The sequence below is a fragment of the Nansenia antarctica genome (genome assembly GCF_963989245.1).
Source record: "Nansenia antarctica genome assembly, chromosome: 3".
NCBI lineage: Eukaryota > Metazoa > Chordata > Actinopteri > Argentiniformes > Microstomatidae > Nansenia > Nansenia antarctica.
In genome coordinates, this window is record NC_137688.1 from 47,887,626 (window position 1) to 47,907,625 (window position 20,000).

A 20,000-nucleotide genomic window follows, 5' to 3' on the forward strand; every position below is an offset into this window, starting at 1 on the left:
GTCACAGTCAGGTTCTCTCTTGTTGAGGATGGGGGCCAGAAGGCTGTCCCAACCGCCCGAGGTGGTGATCTGGAACAAGCAGATCATGCTGTTGCCAAAGGTCTCAAAATTGAACATATCGTCAATGCCGGCCTCCCGCTTGACGTAGGCGAAGTTGGACATGCCGAAGATGGCGTAGATGAACATGACCAAGAAGAGCAAAAGGCCGATGTTGAACAAGGCGGGAAGTGACATCATCAAGGCAAAGAGAAGTGTTCGGATGCCTTTGGCACCTTTGATTAGGCGGAGGATGCGGCCGATTCGGGCAAGTCGGATGACCCGGAATAACGTGGGGGAGACAAAGTACTTCTCAATGACTTCTGATAAAAACATGCCTGCAAAGAATAAGAAAAAACACTGATTAGGCAATCTAGAGCATTCTTTTCTCAGAGTCGAACTCTGAATATTATGTTCTTTCAAATTCTACATTTCAAATTCAAACAACATTAAAGATGGGGTACTTACCTACTATTGACAGAATAACAACGACAAAGTCAAACACATTCCAGCCTATGGTGAAGTAGTAATAGCGGAGGGATATCATCTTCAGCGTACACTCTCCAGTGAAGAGCACAATGAAGACCAGGTTGATCTTATAGAGAGTCATGTCCATCTCTTCAGTCTGGTCATCCGTCTCCACCATCATCGTGACCATGTTAAGGCAGATAAGAATCATAATGACGATGTCGAAGGCTTGTTTCGTGATGAAGTCAAACACGCAGCCTTGGAACACGTTCTGAAATGTGAAAATATAGGAGGAAATAGAGGAAAATTTTTAATCATCGCGTCTACTGTGCTACCATGAAAATTCGAACAACGTATTTCTCTTTCACCTGTCATTTTGCATTTAGCAATCATGAAAAATACTATGGCAATTCTAACAGCTGTTATGATTGAGTTAATTGATTTCTTTATGAATGGTCATTAATATCAATTGACATGGGCTATGACGAGGAGCAGAGAACTACAGTATTTCATACCGTGGGTCTGGGGATAGGTTTCTGGGGTTTCTTTGACCCAAGTTTCTTCATGGCATTGTAATATTTCTTCTGTTCCTCAGTCATGAAGATGTCCTGGCCTCCAAAGTAAAGGGAGGATCAACACAAACATGGTTACAATCACATAAGGAGAGATTCCACTTTTTTGTCCAAAAGGTAGGGAAAATAAATTCTCCATGACGGAATTGACTGATGGTCAGTGTGGATGCTCTTTTTCATCTACAATCATAGGAATCATTCACTCGTACAGCCCATGTCTGTGACACCTACTCAATGAACTCTGAGTACCCTGTGGGTGTATGAGGCATTACCGGAAGGGGTGGTGGGGATGGGGGGGGGGGGGTGTTGACACCCATCTCTGCTAAGCTGAGGCTGAACTCACACTGACACACTTCTCTCTCTGTCTTCGTCACGCTCTCCCTTTCTCTCCCTTTCTGCCCTTCCTCCTGTCTCCTCATTTACCCCCCTCAATTTCCCTTTCTTCTCTCTCATGGAAGATACCAGTGGCATTTTCATGCCTCGTGTGTGTGTGTGTGTGTGAGAGAGAGAGAGAGAGAGAGAGAGAGAGAGAGAGAGAGAGAGAGAGAGAGAGAGGGGGGGGGGGGGGGTGTTGCCTGGTGACTCATGCCTGCTGAATTCAGAATCATCTCTGGCAGCAGCAGGTTTTCTACAGTGCCACTGATGAGGACTGCTCCCCGGGCAGAAAAATGCCCTGTCTTTTATCCGAAATCACAGCTCTGCCTCATTTCAAATGTACAATTTGACAGGCACCAAGAGATTGATAATATCAATAATGGATACTGTCTAGACAAATTTACTGTAGCATACTTAGATATACAGAATACTCAGACACTCAGGTTTTACAATACATATCTTTTTCTTCTGTTGGTTGAAGTTGTCGATAATCACACCAATAAAGAGGTTGAGAGTGAAGAAGGATCCGAAGATGATGAAGATGACAAAGTAGAGGTACATGTAGAGGTTCACTTCGTACTCCGGCTGGTCCTCCAACTAAAACACACACCACAATTGAACATCAACAGTACTACACTGTATTTTTACAGTATTCCCTTCAATAAACATATACACAGGAATCCATGTTATTAGGAATAAATGCATCAAATCAAACCCTTACGTACTGCTCAGGAGGGAACACTGCAAAAGTCATAGTTTCTTTCAGTGTGTGTGTGTGTGTGTGTGTGTGTGTTTTTAAAGCCAAACAGAAATCCTTACATTTCGAGAGTCCACAGCTGCGTACATGATGTCCATCCAACCTTTAAACGTTGCCTAGGAGCAGACGATAGAGAGAGTTAGTCTCTTAGGGGTTCCTTCTCTCAAGTGATTGCGTTCATCTGCCTTCCCTACAGTCAAGCTCCACTGCTTGTGGCTAAGGGGAGCTATTTTGGTATTAGGTAGACAACACTATGACAGTGTAACGCACAACGCACACAAACGTCAATTATTGACTATTACAGCAATAGAACATAAACCTAGAAAATAACCATATCACCCATATATGAGTATTATCCTGCAGTATGATGACACTTCAAAATAACCACGACCGTTGGAATGACCGTGCCCAAACTCACCACTTGAAGCAGCGCAAGGTACCCGGCCCCCACGTTGTCGAAGTTGATCTTGACGTTTTTCCAGCGGGCACTGTCGTTGACCAGGGCCAGACACTCAGTCTTGTTGTTGACCACGTCTATGGGGATGATCTCGTCGTTGGTGGTGTTCACACAGTAGTAGTACTTGCCAGCAAACAGGTTGACGCCCATGATGCTGAAGATGAGCCAGAAGATGAGGCAGACCAGCAGCACGTTCATGATGGAGGGTATGGCGCCCAAGAGAGCGTTCACCACCACCTGTGTGACCAATCATACCACAGCCGCATGTTCAGAGCCCCGGGTCAATCATCTCGGTAACCCTAAGGGGATGTTCTTGGATAAGACTACAAATAGATTGTTCTTGGTTAGAATGTAAAGGGGCGGGGCGGATGACATTGTATTGTTTGTATTTTTTTGCTTTTATTTAGTTTTTGTGACTAATTTATGGGAAAAAAACAATAAAGATAATGGTACAAAAATAATTGACATTAACTAGGGCCTAGAGCTTTTCCTGGACAGGTCACATGGACAGGAAAAACCTGTTGGCCTGGACCTGTCTTGTATGTTAATTTTAGTGCTTTTATCCAAACGTGCATTCCAGAAAGACAACAACATTTATGGTCTTATCCCTGAAAGCCTAGTTACCGGTTTAGACTGAATTGGGCTCTGAATTCTGAAGTCTACTGACTACTGTAACAAAGGGGAACACTGACATTGGGGATACTCTATTAGGTTTAGGCAGAAATGTCTTAAATCTATAAATCACATCATATAAACACAATTATATTACATTTGAAGTATTTTGCGTAAATCATTCTTAGAACAAAGTATGTTACTGACACACAAGAACACATAAGTTTAACTACTTGAACAAGTGGAAAGGGAAAAGGAGAGAAGACTCTTTCATAGCAAATACAAACAGTTCATTTTCCAAAGGTAAAAAAGCAAAACAGAAAAAAACCTTAGAGAGGCGGGATGAAGTCACAACATTTGTTTACTGTAAATGAAAAAAGACACATAACAAAGAAAAATTACACATCAAAAGGCACCAAACCAAACAGGCAACATCCAAAAAGCAGAGAACATCTAGATACAGAATCCGACTCGACATGATGCGAAGAAAGTCATGCAGATACAGAAGTCAACAACTACCACACAAGAAGAAAGACATGTCTAGAATGTTCTAGGTCTATACACAGGCATGCATTCCATTTATAAAACATTACTGGTTCACTTACTGACCTACTAAAAAGCCTATGCCCTTTCAATAAATACTGCTCTAGTTTAGCCCACTATGGAATGTCAAGTTTAACATTAAATACAACCTAACACAACGATAATATTCTCTCAAAATAGAAAAATGAAGACATTCAGCTGTGGCATTTAATTACTTTCAAGAGACTTGATTGCAGGCGGCAAGAAAGCATAAATACTGTAAGTAAAAATGCTGCTTTCAAGAAGCTGTCTTGGCTTGTGAACTGAGAGGGCATGTCAAAATGACACATCTGCCTCTGATTGGTTGTTCTCCATTGACCCTTACCCTCATGCCCTCAAACCGCGACAGGGCCCTCAGAGGTCGAAGGGCCCGCAACGTCCGCAGAGACTTTATGGCGGTGATCTCCGAATAGCCCATAGCATTGGCTACCAGGCTGATTAGAGAAACCTGAGGGAGATAAGAGGATATGTGGTGTACAAACTTTCAGACTTTTTTTGGTACTTTTTCTACCTATCATTGGAAAAACTATATTCATGGAATATATTGACTTTGGTCAATTCAACCAGCTGCACTCAATTTCTCTCCAGTCACCCAAAGATCTGATGCAAGCTGCTGTTGAGGAGTGTTGGCTCATGTACATTGATAGGGTAAACTCTGGTAAACACATACGTCAACGATGAGAAAGTCCAGCCAGCACCAGGCATTGGTGAAGTATTTGACGAAACCGTAGGCCACCCATTTCAGTAACATCTCCAGGATGAATATGTAGGTGAAGACCTTGTCTGCATACTCCAGCATGGTCTTAATGGTCTTCCTCTGCTCGATGTAGATGTCTTCAAATGCCTACGTGGACAAAAATACAGAGGAAACAGCAATGTCGGTGATGTTTTTTTACCCGTAACATCGGTACCTTGTTCCTTCTTTTCCCCTTAGCGACAAGAACGTAACAACAGTATACTGTAAGCTTAAGTCAGGCATAAGTGTTTTTGCTCTGACCATTAGAATACCTATAAAGAGAAACACGCAAAATCACTCACACACACATACACACACACACACACACACACACACACACACACACAAAGAAGCGGCCACTCACTAGGGCTCCGCTGCTGAGCAGGATCATGAAGATGATGAAGGTCTCAAACCAGTTGTGTTCCACGATGATGAAGCAGGTTTTTCGGAGGGTCCACCAGATCTTCCATCTGCCCTCCTCGATGTTCACCTGGCAGCACTGGAACCTGCTCACACAGTCTGGACAGGGGTGCGGGGGTATGGTCAAGTCAATATGATCCATTTATTACAAACACTGGTATTTCTTTCTTTATCTGACCTGTGAAGTCCCTCTTGATCAGCCAGTGTGCCCGTCTAAAGGCCAAAGTGTGTGTGAGATTCTCTCACACTTTCTATTTCACTGTCCATATCATTCCCCCCTCTCTCCCACCTCCCTTCTTCTCTTCCTATTCCTCAATGTCACTTATCGCTTCTCTCCCTCAGACATCCCCTCCCCCCCTCTCTCCAATTTACCCCTCCCCGAGCTCCTCCACACTCCCCCCTCCTCCTCCCTCTCTCACCTTCGGTGAAGCAGGCCTCTGGGTCCTCGGACTCCTCAGGCTCCAGCTCCACTGACTCCCCCCCGTCTCCCGGGGACCGGATGTCCACTGTGCTCCCCTCAGACGAGCTGAGGGGGTTGCGCTGGGGCTCGGCCAACTTCTGCAGGGAGAGAGAGGCCCGTGGAGAAGCACAGTTTATCAGCCGACCCAGCGCTGAACCAGGCGAGCTCAGAACTCCTTCTCCTCCTCCTCCTCCTTCCTACACATGAGCCAACCTTCTGAGCCGCCGGTCATTGTCCATTCACATAGACTCATGTCTCGCCAGATACCTTGGTCTGGTGACATACCAGGCATTACCAGGCTTCTACCAGGCATTACAATATACACAAGCTCACAGAGTTGGATTCTTGTTCGTCGTCATCATCATCATCATCATTACATGCAGCGTCGATCAAAAGTACCTACAGGCGTTTAGATTAGGTTTGATGTGGGGCTTCCAATGGGGCTATGTGGCTCCTGGTGGCAGTACTGGACGTACATGCCACAGGGAGATGGTTGACCTTAATGAAATGCACTGTAGGTACGTTTGATGTGTCCTCGGTTCGAGGGGGCATGCAGTATTCCAGTGCATTTTCAATCCAAGCCTGAGATCGGACCAAGCAAAAAAGTGTGTTGACGTATTTTCATGTCCACTGAAAAATGACCCAGGGTTGTTCGATGTTAATGGCTTATCATCCCATTCCCAAGGTGTTTAGAAATAACCCCACCCCCACCCCACCTCCCACGCCCAAAATACTGAACATTTTCCTCAATGACATGAAAACACACATTTCCATTCCTTAAAAAGCAGTTTTCAAGCTTCTTTTTTGTTGTTGTTGAAATAGACAGGTAACCACATTAGCTTACCAGCAAAAACCAGTACCGTGCACTGTTTGTAAGACCGCATGTGGTCTGGTGTAATGGTCTGAATGTATAATAGAAGTAGGATGGGCACTCATGCATACCCAGAAAACATATAGGGTAGATAAAGCTATACTCCAACATGGTTGTCATACTGGAGACTGAAGAATAATTACATTGGAGGCCATCTGTTTCTTTGGTTTGAGATTTTGCGTTCATAGTTAACGTACGTCCCAGGGAAAGAAAGTCTTGTATTTAGATTTGCTACCGCCTGGATACACATTTGAACATCACTATCAACAAATATGTTCTGAATTTGAAACTCTGCAATCAAGTAGCACTCCTTCACCTTTTTTTCTAACTCACAGTGACCCACGAATATTGTGTTTGTAAACTGAGAGCTGGGTTTTTGTCACTGAATGACTTGAAGATCAATGGTAACCGCCCCCAAACCAAAGATGAATGCCCGTTACCAAAGAATTCAAATAACTCAGTGGCAGTTCAGACACAATATCCACTCCTGTTTAAAAACACAAATGGGTCACTATACTATGGGCAGAAACATAGACTAAGGAGGGCTGCTTTAAGTCACTTTATGTTCTTTCAAATCCTCTTCATGCATTCGAAATCAATCAAAACATGCTCAAAGTGGATGTCGTGGTAAGGTAAGAGGGTGTACAGTAGCTAAACGTTAGGGGGAACCATAGCTTCCCTGTCCTGTTGTCATGGGGAAGACTTGGTGTGTCTCCAGTGGGGAGGTATTTGGGGTAGACGTTGCTGGCAGGAGGTACAGTAACATGTCAACCTAGACAGTGCAGCAGCCCTGATTGCCGTGGGACCCAGCTAATACGGCATGGGAATGATGGAAGCATGCTGCTCGCGAGATACAGTACACACTGTTTAGGATGTCTCTCTCTCTTTCTCTTTCTTCCTCTCTCTGTCTCTCTTTTTTTCTATTTGTCTTTATTCTTCTCAACTATCTCTCTCTCTCTCTCTCTCTCTCTCTCTCTCTCTCTCTCTCTCGATATGTATATACATATTACAGCAAAAGTTTTTCCATCTAGCTTTATCATTCTCTCCTCCTCTCCTTTCTGCAGTGGTTTTCTCAAGCTCTAGCTGTTGGATGCCAATCGAGTCTAAAAATCAATCGAAAACCAAGCAAGAAAATCAAAAGCAAAAAACATGTTGGATGAATTCGTCTATCGATGGAAAACGTGGTGTTGCTCATTCCTAATGGGTTTGAAACCCACGGGTAAAGGAGAACTAAAGGACTACAGCATTGAGTGTGCTGTAGGGAGGGGGGACGGAGGGAGGGGAGGGGGGGACGGGGACGGAGGGCAATGGGGGTTTGGAGGGCAGGTCAGGCAGAGAAAGAAAACAGGCAATCCGTTGAAGAATGAAAAAACTAAAATGCATATGTTTGTTTTCTGTCAATGGCATAGGCAGTCCTCATGGTTAGTGTACAATAAAATGGTCTTACAATTCTCCTCTCTCATTGAAAACCTTGAGAGCGTCTGTGACACGGCTGCAATCACAAACGGGGGGGTTAGGCAAGGTAAGTGACACATCAAAAAGCCGGCTTCATACAACCTGGGTCTCCTCTCATACATCTGACAGAAGGCACATAGGGGCAACAGGTTATCCACAGAGAAGACAGACAATTCCGTTCAGATACACCTCAAAAGACAGTCCTCTGACATTAAGGGGTAAAATACAGTCGGGGCTACATAAAACAGTTTGGGAGGACCGCATGAACCTTTCAGAATGTGAGAAAAGCACATACACACACTGTACACACACACACACCACTCACACACACACACACACACACACACACACACACACACACACACACACTTCACCTGCTCATTTTGCTCATCATGGTGTAATATTAACTAGTTTGGTCACTGTATCATAGCTAGCTAAAGGACAAAGATCTGTTGCTCAACATTCAAGACAGACATGAAAAAAAAAACGGAGATCAGGGCAAAACGGTGACAGCAATATTGTGATTATTTTCTAGTAAATGTCCCTTAAACCTGAAGTCCCAAACCCAAACTACAGAGTAGGGAGAAAGAGGAGTGACGTATGGTCTGGTCCATATTTGGACTGTGTGAAGCCATAGCCATAAATAGACTGCAGCTTGGTCTTTACTTACAGTAGGAGAGGGAGCTGGCACAGAGCCACACTGGCAGGTTGGCATCCCTAGGGGAGCTTGGCACACAGTTCCACTGTTCCTGTTTGCTCTTAGTTAATTAACTTAAGTAGTCCTTTCATATACCCAAAAAACCACTAAAAATATGTGTATTAATCTTTTTCCTATTACATTACCAGGCATCTGTGATATGTGTATGCATGTGTGTACACTTCTTTGGAACCGATCGGTTCTGCTCAACTGCTGAGCTCAGAGTCTGGGAGAAGTGGGGTAGAGGGCTATAGGGCTACTGGAGATTGATGTTATGTCCTCAAAGATGACAAATTGTCCAAATGTATTTATTAATTTACCAGATTTACTCCTGTATGTATGGGCAAAGTAAGAGTCTTATTTTCAACTATTTATTGGTATTCTAGCCTCATTAAATGGTCCATTTGAGAATCTTTTTACGACATATGGTAAATGGCAAACATTAATATTTAGAACATTTGCCATATTTAGAATTTCTACAAAATATGACAAATTATTACATATTTTAATGAAAGTGTCCAAATGTTTAAGCATCTATGCACACACACACACACACACACATACACACACACACACACACACACACACACACACACACACACACACACACACACACACTTCACTTCACCCTAGGCAAGAACGCTGAATTAAACAATTTCTTCAACAGGCGTGTATAATAGTCAAGAGCATTTGTTGGCCTTTCTGCTCACTCACCCACGTAACACACACACACACACATACATACACACACACACACACACACACACACACACACACACACGCACACACACACACACACACACACACACACACACACACACACACACACACACACACACACATAATAGCCTGTTGCGATATAATGAGAACACCCGGAGACTACCTGCTATTTGTGGCCAAAGGCACTCATTATGTGTCTTAACTCTACTGTCCCTCATTGTGTTGAAGCCTAGGGCTTTACAACAGTAGAACAACATACTTCCTGGCTAGTATAGTAGAGACTTGATGCAATGCCTAGATGAGTCAGCAGAATAGCTAGCTCCAAACACTAAACCTAACCCTTGAAATAAAGCCCTCAGTTTCTCCAGCAGTAATATTGATCAATATCCACACTAGCACTCTTCCTGGAAAGAGGCAATGTAGCGACCATGTATGCTAGTGGGGATATCGGAAACCTAACCAGACTAAACAGAGGAGCCAGTCACAAACAGGATGTGACAGTTGGGTGACTGTGTTGTTGAGTCAAACTCCCGTCCCCTTACCTCTTTGCTTCCCTCCACGTCCGACGAGTCACTGCTGAAGTCCTCTGTGTTGGGGTTCTCAAAGTCTGACTCGCCCACCGCTATGGGCACCGTCACCGTCAGGCTGGGGTTGTGGATGAACGACATGTAGTCGCACTCCTCCATGGAGTACTTCCCTGTGCCGCCGCCGCCCCCCCCTAGCCCCCCCATCCCCCCCATCCCCCCCACCCCTCCCAGACTCAGCCGCCCTCCGGGACGCCCGTTGCCCTCCCTCAGGATCCCACCGCCGATGACGTCGATGTCTTTGGTGATCTCCACGCTGGTGTGGTTGGAGATGCAGTTGCCCTTGCCGTTGCTGTGGTGGAGTTCGTCCAGGGGCTTGCTCTCCTCGGCCGACCCACCCTTGGAGGCGGCGGCGCCACCGAAGCACACGCTCTGGAGGAACTGACGGAGGGCAGCCTTGATGAAGGCGATGCCCCGCTGGATACGACCCACGGCCACCTGCAGGTTGTTCATCTCGCTGTCGTCGTCGGTGGCCGCCAGGTTGTCAGCGCTGAAGGAGCTGAGCAGCAGGGCCAGGAACAGGTTTAGGACCTGTGGAGGCAGAGGAAGAGAAAGAGAAAACATCAGGGCAGTAGAGCGAGGGGGGGGGGGGGATACTGTGAGTGCTGTTCTCAGATCAGTCGTTGATGTGGAAATGCAAATCAAAAACATTAAATATGGAACGTTTTCAGTCTTATTTGCTGGCTCGGTTCAAGTCAGAAGTAGAATAAGCGTCAAACAAACCCCAAAAATTGGTCTTGTATCTGTGAAACTTAAAATAATAAAAACGTAAATAAAACGTAAATAAAAGTTCCATTTGTCCTCCAAGAGTGCAATAGAAACGTAGGCTAGAGACACCCACCACCAGGTTGCCAATGACCATGACCATCATGAAGACGATGAGGCACATGGACTGTCCGGCCACCTCCATGCAGTCCCACATGGTCTCGATCCACTCCCCGCACAGCACCCGGAACACGATGAGGAAGGAGTGGAAAAAGTCGTGCATGTGCCAGCGCGGCAGTTTGCAGTCTTCGGCGATCTTGCACACGCACTCCTTGTAGCTCTTTCCGAACAGCTGCATGCCCACGACAGCGAAGATGAAGACGATGATGGCCAGGACGAGGGTGAGGTTGCCCAACGCACCCACCGAGTTACCGATGATCTTGATCAGCATGTTTAACGTGGGCCAAGATTTGGCCAGTTTAAAAACCCTTAACTGTTGAAGAGAAGAGAGTCATAGAGAAAAAATCTTGTGTCATTCATATTCATTTAAAGGGATAGTGAACCCACATTATGATATCACATATTTGGGTGAATTATCATTTTAATGGGAATTAGTTACTAGAGTGGGGGTTAGCCTAGCTAAAGCATGACTCGAAGTCTGTAGTACCAGGCTGCAGCGTTCTGTAGTGCTGTAGATACAGTAGTTGGTATAATAATAATAATAACTTTTATTTGTATAGCAATTTTCCTGCAAACGTTGCAACTGAAAGTGCTCCATAGTGGTAGATACAGTTACACTTACCAATCGGAAAGACCTAAGCACAGACAGCCCCTCCACATTGGCCAGCCCTAGCTCCATCAGGCTCAAACTGACTATGATGCCGTCAAATATATTCCAGCCCTCTTGAAAGTAGTAGTAGGGGTCCAGAGCGATGATCTTGAAACACATCTCTGCCGTGAAGATGCCTGTGAACACCTACACAGAGAGAACGAAACAAAACGTTGGAGCCCTGTGGGATGCGTTCCCTTAGAATGTGGATTACTCAGGGGAGGCTGGTGGTTGAAGTAGAAATCGGAGGACAGGCTCATGGTAATGTGGTACTGATACGGACAGTATGTGGGTTTGGCCCTATGGATATATAGACATCTTTGTGCACAGTACATCTGTGGTAGAATACAGCAAATAGATAATACACAGAACCTCAGTTCACATGTGTCTGAAATACTTGTGGACAGGCTGTATCAGGTACGACAAAATGTCTCCAAAACTGTTAACTTCAATTCGACCTCTAATAGAAATGTCAGCTGAGGGAGTAAAAAATCTCAAATCTAACCTAAAATGTCTTATTGACCGTAGGCAGATCTGAGAAGATTAGACAGGTAGAGTATAATTGTTATGGCAGGCATTCCACATGTTTCTAGTCCTACATGTGTAGGGGTTAGGGGATGTTTCTAGACCTACATGTGTCGGGGTTAGGGGATGTTTCTAGACCTACATGTGTCGGGGTTAGGGGATGTTTCTAGACCTACATGTGTCGGGGTTAGGGGATGTTTCTAGACCTACATGTGTAAGGGTTAGGGGATGTTTCTAGACCAGGCCAAAAAACACTGGGCACTCACCAGGTTGCCCACCGTGAGGACGTTATCAAACTCATCGGTCATGGGGTAGTGTTCCATGGCCATGAAGAGGGTGTTGAGTACGATGCAGATAGTTATGGCCAGGTCGACAAACGGGTCCATCACCACCATGTTGACGATCTCCTTGAACTTCAGCCACTTAGGCCAGCAGTCCCAGATCAGGTAGGTGTTGGCAAACTTGTACCAGCACGGTGGACACTTCTGCCTCGACTCTTCCAACTCTGAAAATATTTAGACAAACATCATGGCGGTTGATACTAAGGCATGACAAGGGTGTCAGTCATAGACTATTCATTACGAAGCTTTACTGTATGACTAGGCCATAATATAGTATTAGCTTTAAGGGTTTGCAGGCTTATTTATGCTATGGTGGACAGACGACTACTATGATGATGGTAGCAGTTGGATGGGCTGTTGTATGGAGTTGATTCATTATTCATTCTTTTAAAAAAGTTGATTACATCATTACATCTCATGTAGATGTTATGGTACGGTATGTGAGAATACGGTACATGTGGGAAAACTAGGGTTAGGGTTAGGTGCTAGGGTGCTAGGGTTAGGGTTAGGGTTAGGGGGAGGGTTAGGGGTAGGCTTAGACATGCCAGCATATACCAAGTCGACGTAGCACCTAACCCTAACCCTAGTTTTCCCACATGTACCGTATCTATATAAAGTATGTTAGGTCTTGGTGTGACACACACCCTCCATGGTGTTGGTTAGAATACTAGCTATGCTCATGGCTCTCTGTCTGGCTCCTGGGTCGTCTAGGTAGTCCATGGAGCGCTGGTGGGAGCCAGAACGCCTCTTCTTCAGATCAGTGGAGTCAGTGGTCGTCCCCTGGACAACAATACACATTTCAAATAGTTAATACATCAATGTCTACCGTCTTAATTCCTGTCCTGAAATAGCCCCTGCTCTCTTCCCTCTCGACACTTAATCTTTCATAAGTTAAAAAGCAGCCGATACCGTAAGTCAATATCACTTTTCTACTAAGACAGCGGGGAGCTTACAACCACCAGGGTGGAGGCTGGTGGAAGGAGAAATCCAACCGTTTTAAGGCATGGAACGGAATGAGGAATTGGATCCCGTTCCTTATTCCGTTTCATCCATTCCAATGAGCCCGTCATCCGATGTTTCCCTCCACTCTCACCCACACCCACACCCACACCTAGGGCTAGGACTTCTTCCTGCCCGGGATCGTCTGTGGGCTCTAGTTATAGCCTCAAGACCCAACTATGGTCAGAAAAAATGTGCTCTACCAAAACCCCGTAAAGAGCATTCACCCAAACCAGCCACCACACCTACATACATACACACACACACACACACACACACACAGACAGACACACACACACACACACACACACACACACACACACACACACACACATACATACATTCTCCATCCATACCCCCCCAAGCACCCCTAGGTTCTCTAACATCCCTCCTAAAACCATCACCTCAGGCTGGAGCAGGCCCACAGGTGAGGTGGGCACCGAGGTGCCGCCCACCAGGGACACCACGCCGTTGCAGTCCACGGCGCAGTGCATCTTGCCGTTGGCGGGCAGCATGACGCGCGACGACGGCGGTGGCGCCAGGCTGGTCTGGCTCACGGTGCTGCAGCGGCGCTCCGTGCGGCGGGGCACGAACAGGGAGCCTCGGCGGCTGTCGCAGTCCTCAAAGGTGCTGTGCTCGTCGTCGGCGAAGTCGTTCTCGGAGCCCACGTCGCGGGCGCGGCCCCGGAAGCTGAACAGGCTGGCACGGCTGTTCCTCCGCGGGGAGAAGAGGGAGCCCCGGATACTGAGGAGAGACTGGGGGGGAGGAGGGAGAGAGGAAGAGGGAGGGGTGGTGGGGGGGTGAGAAAGAAGGGGGAGAGAGGTTGGAAGAGATAGGCGTCAGTCTGAAACAGAATAGAAGGGTGTAATGATGAAGATAGGGACTATGATGACACTGATGATGGGTAATAATGTTGCTAGTGATGATCAGAATCAGAATTCCCTTTTTATTATTATTGCCAAGTATATTTGCACATACAGGAAATTTACTTTGACTCAAGGTTGGTGCATAGGACATAAAAAACAACAATGACGATGATGATGATGATGATGGTAATGATGATGATGATGATGATGATGATTACCTGCCTGCCTCACCACTACTTACCTGGTTGGGTGAGGAGCACCTCTTCTCGTACGACAGCCTGTTGGCTTCAATGGAAAAGCGGAAGCTGGACCTCTTGATGCTGTCCTCTGACTCAGACTTGTGAAACTTGTCGCGTCCCCCCCTCTCCTCCTCCTCCTCCCTCTGCCTTCTCTTCTTCCGCCGGTTGCGCCGCTCCTTGGCACTCTTGGAGCTGAGCTTGGATGTCCCCGAGGAGGTTTCGGAGAGGGCCCCTCGCCCGCTGTACTCTCCGCTCTCTGTTGCTGCTGCCGCGGCAACCTGCCAGCCAATGGGAGCACAGACACAGTTGTCACGGCAACCAGCACCCGTCTGGGGCTTTTTGTGGACAGAGAGCTAAGCCCAGCCAAGCCGGCATCACAGATAAATAAATATAATAAATACCTCAATCAGCTGTGTTTGTATGAATAAGGAGAAGAACACTGGGCCTCATTCATCAATATGTTGTTAAAACAATACTGTGCAAATGTATTCTTAAAATAAACAATTCAGAAACCAAAGTATGATTTGTGATATGTGTGGAGAGACCCAATTGCGTTCTTACATACAAATAGTATGAAGTATCAAGGATGTATCAAGGATGTTCACAGTTTAATTGTGACAAGTTATCTCTTTGAAGTTATATCATTCTTTATCAGTATTGACATACCCTACAGTATGTTGTGAACTTGTAAAAATAAATCAATACATAACATATCATCATGTACAGTACATTTAGCTGAAGGTGCCCATCAACAGATATTTATGTTTTATGATGTAATGTGACTCGCTACATCAAGGAAATGTGAGTAAGACTGGTCTGTAAGAAATTATTTCAAGTAAGAAGATATTGATAAATGCTGAAAGGTTCTTGAATTTATTCTTATGCATGACTTCAAATTCTATTTGTTGAAGTAGCAGGGTAGCTATAACAGCCTTATAAATAGACTGCAACTTGAAATAATAGGTTGCGAGTAACAAGCACTGTTCCCCGAACCACTAGACATTGTTCACAAACAATACAGCAATTTCCACAGGGGTGCTCTGTGGAAACATTCAATTTATAGAACGTTTGTAGTGTTGTTCTGAAAGAAAACATAGCTGTGAAGCAGCAGGAAAGACTGCCCTAACCTTGTGTCCATGGAAGAGAATGTTACCATGTTTACCATGCAAAAGAATCTCAATGCAATCTACCATGCAAACTCATTACTCTCTAGCCACCACTTGTTGCCATAGTAATGGAGTGATCTCAGCACCCCTTGCTTCCAGGAGCTTGATACCTAGCACCGAAAGTCCAGTATTGGAAGTTAGACTGAGGACAAGGAAGGGTAGAGCAGGGTTAGGTAGTGTAGAGTAGGGCAGTGTAAGGTGGGTAGGGTAGGGTAGGGTAGGACAGTGTAGGGTGGGTAGAGTGAGTTAGGGCAAGTTAGAGTAGGGCGAGGTAGGTCAGGGCAGGATAGAATAGGCAAGGTAGGGTAGGGCAGAGTAGGGTTGGTGACTAGGTAACGACCTATTAGGAGAGAAGATCCATTGATACAGTAGATAGATAAGACATTATGATTGACTGATAAGATTGAATAGATGGATTCGATTGATTGACTTGACGGTACTGTACCTGGGCCTCTTCCTGCTGTCTCTTGAGCTGCTCCAGCATGGCCTGGAACTCCTCCTCCTTCTGCTGGGCCTCCTCGATGGTGGCCTGGTTCTGCTCGTCGTAGGCCATGGCCACCACGGCCAGGATCAGGTTGACCAGGTAGAAGGAGCCCAGGAAGATCACCAGCACAAAGAAGATCATGTAGGGCTTCCCCGCCACCCTCAGCGTCTGACACACACACACACGCGCGTGCACACACAAACAAGCACACAGGCACACACACAAAACACGCACACAGGCACACAGGCACACAGGCACACACACACGCACGCAGGCACGCACACACACGCGTACACGCGCACGCGTGCACGCACGCACACACACACACACACACACACACACACACACACACACAGGGTCATTTATTATTGTCAATGCATGTTTTTCCTGCCTTCTCTATCACAGATTTGGGATATAGTTTCCTACTGCTACGGTATCATAAAAGTGTACTACCTCCTCCTACCAGGCTACTTAGTAATAGCTCTAGTAACACAGCAACTACACTTTGTCTGACACAATCCTCGGCCAAAGATCACTGCTCTATCACTAAGCATCATTAACAAACCAAAACATTCTACATAACATAAGCAAATGGTGGGCAGACATTCAAGGTGTTGTCTTAACAGTACTGGCTCACCTGCTGGTAGAGGTTCTCCCAGTAGTCCTGGGTCATCAGCCTGAACAGAGACAAGAAGGCCCAGCTGAAGGTGTCAAAGCTGGTATAGCCGTAGTCCGGGTTACGGCCCGCCTTGATGCACGAGAACCCTTCTGGACAATGCCTGCGGAACACCCACCCACGAGACAATGACAACGTCAAACAACCACATTCACCAACACATTTTGACAAGCGCTTCTTTGACCATCATTTTTCCTGTGAAGTGCATTGTATTGCATCCGTCGATGAAATGTGCTATATAAATAAAGTTTGAGCCACTTTATAATAGTCTTTACTAGTACAGTGTCCACAACAAGTTGTATTTGGGTCTAGTAAACTCATTGACCCGAATCAAATTTCAATAAGTTTGTACTGTATGTCCGCCATCTTGGATAAGTTCAATTGTTGTGTGCATGACTGGGAAGGCAGAGTTTTGTGGAGTAAGTCTGTATGCTTGGTGGTGTATTCTAATTGGCTATATAAATAAAACATCAGTCTTACCCAGTGCCAGTGCCGTTCCCACAGAGTAGAGCATCCCTGCGGTTGTGGAGGTAATAGTAATTATCTAGAAGATAAAAGAGAGAGGGGTGATCACACAGTCTCTAAAGAAACGGGCGAGGGAGGGGAGGACTCGAAATAGACTGAATTGCAAAAGAGCCTCGCTTGTACTGTAGGTTGAAAGTTGTCCTGCAATGAAGATTGTTGTTTTAGCAACCACTGTGATATCACCAATGTGCAGTGAATGTAGATTTCAATAGAGCGCATACTTTGAGACAAAACAGACAACCTACCAGTGAGGACCAAAAAAAAAATATTTTTAGAAAATATGCCATATTTGAAAAACATTAAATTATTTTATACAACCCTTCTGGGCTAATTCAGGGTTTACTGTATGGATGTGTGTGCCACGCATGTTTCCCCACAGAGTAGATCTCAGTGAGAGAGAGGGGGGGGGGGGGTTGGTGCGTGGAGGCATCCAAGTGAGAGTTTGACCCCCGTGACCCCCTAGCCTGGGGTACAGAGATAGCTAAGGGGCAATGTGATGGCGCGGGTGTCTGGAGTCTCAACACCCAGCTACTGCCGCACTCCAGACCTCCATGACTCACTGTCTCTATCCACCCCCCACCCCCCTCTCCTTCGATGAAATTCGCTTTCTGATTGTTTTTTTATTTGCATGACAAGTACTTGTGCACAAACACATGGCAATCAGAACAAGAGTAACAAAAGAGAGGTAATGTGACTAAAAATAAGTTGTTTGCATATGCATTCTCTTTTTTCTGAATTCTCTCCCTTTCTCTCTCACGCTCTCTCTCTCTGTCCCTCACTCAGTTCTCTCTCTCTCTCTCTCTCCCTCCCTCCTTTCCTCCCTCCCTTCCTCTCTCACTCTCCCCCTCCCTTTCTCCCTCTCTCCCTCCCTCCGGGCCTTGACATCAGTGTGTCATGTTGTTGGTCTCTGTGTCCTTCTCATCCCTCTAGCGATCAGTGACTCAGCCTCTCCTCTCTCTAGCATAATGTTCCTCTCACTTGTGTCACACACAGATAGAGGAGAGAGGGGTGGGGGACTTGTTGAGGCGATTATCCGCCATGTTGGCCACAATTTTCCCACCAGGCGTCATTGGAGCACTTGCCCCTCCTCCAGGCCGTCGCTGTCACTTCCTATCTTGTTGTGTTGCAGTGGGCAGAGCTGGTTCCTATCCTCCACTACCGCCTCACCATACCCTCTCGGCTGGGGAACTACTCATCTCATGACTCAGACCGTATGAGGAGGAGTGTGTAACTTCCCCCCTCGTCACCTCACGGACCGCCACAAGCTCTTACTCTCGTCGCTGATATAATCGGTCCAGTTGAAGGGGGTGGTGAGGTTGAAGTCCGTCCCGTTCAGGTCCAGCGTTCCGTTTGAGAGGAGGTCGTCTGCACCGAGCGTGGAGGCGTTGGTGAGAGGCATCCGGACGCACTTCTGCCTCAGGTTGCCCATGAAGAGCTGCAGGCCGATCAGGGCGAAGACGCTGAGGCAGAAGACGGTGAGGATCATGACGTCGGACAGTTTCTTCACGGACTGTATCAGGGCGCCTACGATGGTCTTCAGGCCTGCCAAGAACCACACAATCACACAGTCCTGCTTATCAACTCGTTATGTCAGCGATTGTAGCTGTAGCTTTTATGAAGAACGATAGGTTGAAATGCTAAGCCGCTAATGATAGGCAGCAAGCAGCAAAGGAGATCCATCCTGGAGGCTCCTGTATGGAGGTGTTCATACAGGAGCCCTGTGGGACAGATCACTCCCTCTCATGGTTCTATCTCCAAGGAGATGATGTTGTTAGAACCCATTTAAGAACACACTTGAATTGGCCTCTTGCAAACTGGGAAAGCTGCTTATTTATATATAAAATCATGTATAATTATATATTACGATATAATAATATTATAAATATGTATATTTATTTTGTCCCTCCAGATATTATTATTTAAATTTTTAAATCTGATTTTGTATAGTGTTTTTCCAAACTTGGTCTTGGGGAACCCACAGGGACTTTTGTAAAAGACCAACACTAAGAGATACTAGTTACGTGCTTAACAATTGCTGTTAGAACAGTTCACTCTTGTGAGTGATTATCATTACATGTCCCTATCAGTGCTGCATTGTAATGTCTAACTTGATTGTTTGAATTGCATCAAGGCAAATTATGACATAATCAAGATGATTCAGTTTGATAGGGACCAATTGTGATGTTGCAGAGTGAGAGAAGATGGGCAGATGTAAGATAGGGTTAGGGACCCCCACTACATATGGGGCCAATGAGGTGATTTTCATATGAAACCTAGAAATTGAATCTTTTGTTAGAGTGTGTGTCATGGCATTGTCTACCATCACCATGTCACAATCCCAGTAACACCACAGTTAACAAGACATGCACATATAACACAGAGAAGAGGAACCCTAGAAAAACTAAAATGTTCACAAAACACAAACTGGCGTTCGCAATGTCTCATGCAAAATGGGGGGGGGGGGAAGGGGTGGGGGGGGGAACAAAATAATGATGAAATAAAATCAACCCGATTTCCCCAGGGCAAGATACGGTACTGCACACAGAAAAAATTAATACAAAAAAAAATATAAAGTCACGAGAATGTGTCTAAAAGCTAGGAATCTTTTTCCAGCTCGGTGGAGTGGGCCCAGATTCCTGCTTTTACTGAGCCTTCAGAGAGGCAGCATGGCAGAGGCTTTTCGTCAAGTGAGATGAGCGTGAGCTCGGATGGAGCGGAAAAAACACCAGCCTTGAGCTGTTAGCATTTTACGTTTGACCTCCGCCCCTTGGCTCTCTCACCTGGGATGACTGATATAGTTTTCAGGGCTCGCAGAACCCTGAAGGTTCGGAGTGCTGAGACAT

At 45.8% G+C, this 20,000-nt stretch overlaps 1 protein-coding gene across 5 annotated transcripts in view; it reads right to left on the reverse strand.

The window, feature by feature from the left end:
- The window catches only part of LOC308152689 (sodium channel protein type 2 subunit alpha-like), a gene marked incomplete at both ends in the record, with an annotated part of 25,620 nt that overhangs the window by 819 nt on the left and 4,801 nt on the right, over positions 1 to 20,000 (reverse strand). The window contains 22 exons of one of the 5 annotated variants that reach the window (XM_080525733.1): positions 1 to 374; positions 505 to 775; positions 1,020 to 1,124; positions 1,911 to 2,048; positions 2,271 to 2,324; positions 2,627 to 2,902; positions 4,185 to 4,307; positions 4,530 to 4,703; positions 4,960 to 5,114; positions 5,435 to 5,573; positions 9,761 to 10,333; positions 10,644 to 11,000; positions 11,310 to 11,483; positions 12,128 to 12,366; positions 12,847 to 12,982; positions 13,606 to 13,956; positions 14,309 to 14,584; positions 15,918 to 16,124; positions 16,594 to 16,735; positions 17,113 to 17,176; positions 18,430 to 18,699; positions 19,938 to 20,000. The exon at positions 1 to 374 is cut by the window's left edge and continues 819 nt beyond it; the exon at positions 19,938 to 20,000 is cut by the window's right edge and continues 29 nt beyond it. In XM_080525733.1, coding sequence (XP_080381859.1) covers positions 1 to 374; positions 505 to 775; positions 1,020 to 1,124; positions 1,911 to 2,048; positions 2,271 to 2,324; positions 2,627 to 2,902; positions 4,185 to 4,307; positions 4,530 to 4,703; positions 4,960 to 5,114; positions 5,435 to 5,573; positions 9,761 to 10,333; positions 10,644 to 11,000; positions 11,310 to 11,483; positions 12,128 to 12,366; positions 12,847 to 12,982; positions 13,606 to 13,956; positions 14,309 to 14,584; positions 15,918 to 16,124; positions 16,594 to 16,735; positions 17,113 to 17,176; positions 18,430 to 18,699; positions 19,938 to 20,000 — 4,661 coding nt within the window. Of the gene's footprint in view, positions 375 to 504; positions 776 to 1,019; positions 1,125 to 1,906; positions 2,049 to 2,270; positions 2,325 to 2,626; positions 2,903 to 4,184; positions 4,308 to 4,529; positions 4,704 to 4,959; positions 5,115 to 5,434; positions 5,574 to 9,760; positions 10,334 to 10,643; positions 11,001 to 11,309; positions 11,484 to 12,127; positions 12,367 to 12,846; positions 12,983 to 13,569; positions 13,957 to 14,308; positions 14,585 to 15,917; positions 16,125 to 16,593; positions 16,736 to 17,112; positions 17,177 to 18,429; positions 18,700 to 19,937 lie in introns of all 5 variants that reach the window. The other 4 variants (XM_080525736.1, XM_080525735.1, XM_080525732.1 and 1 more) reach the window with 4 other exon arrangements.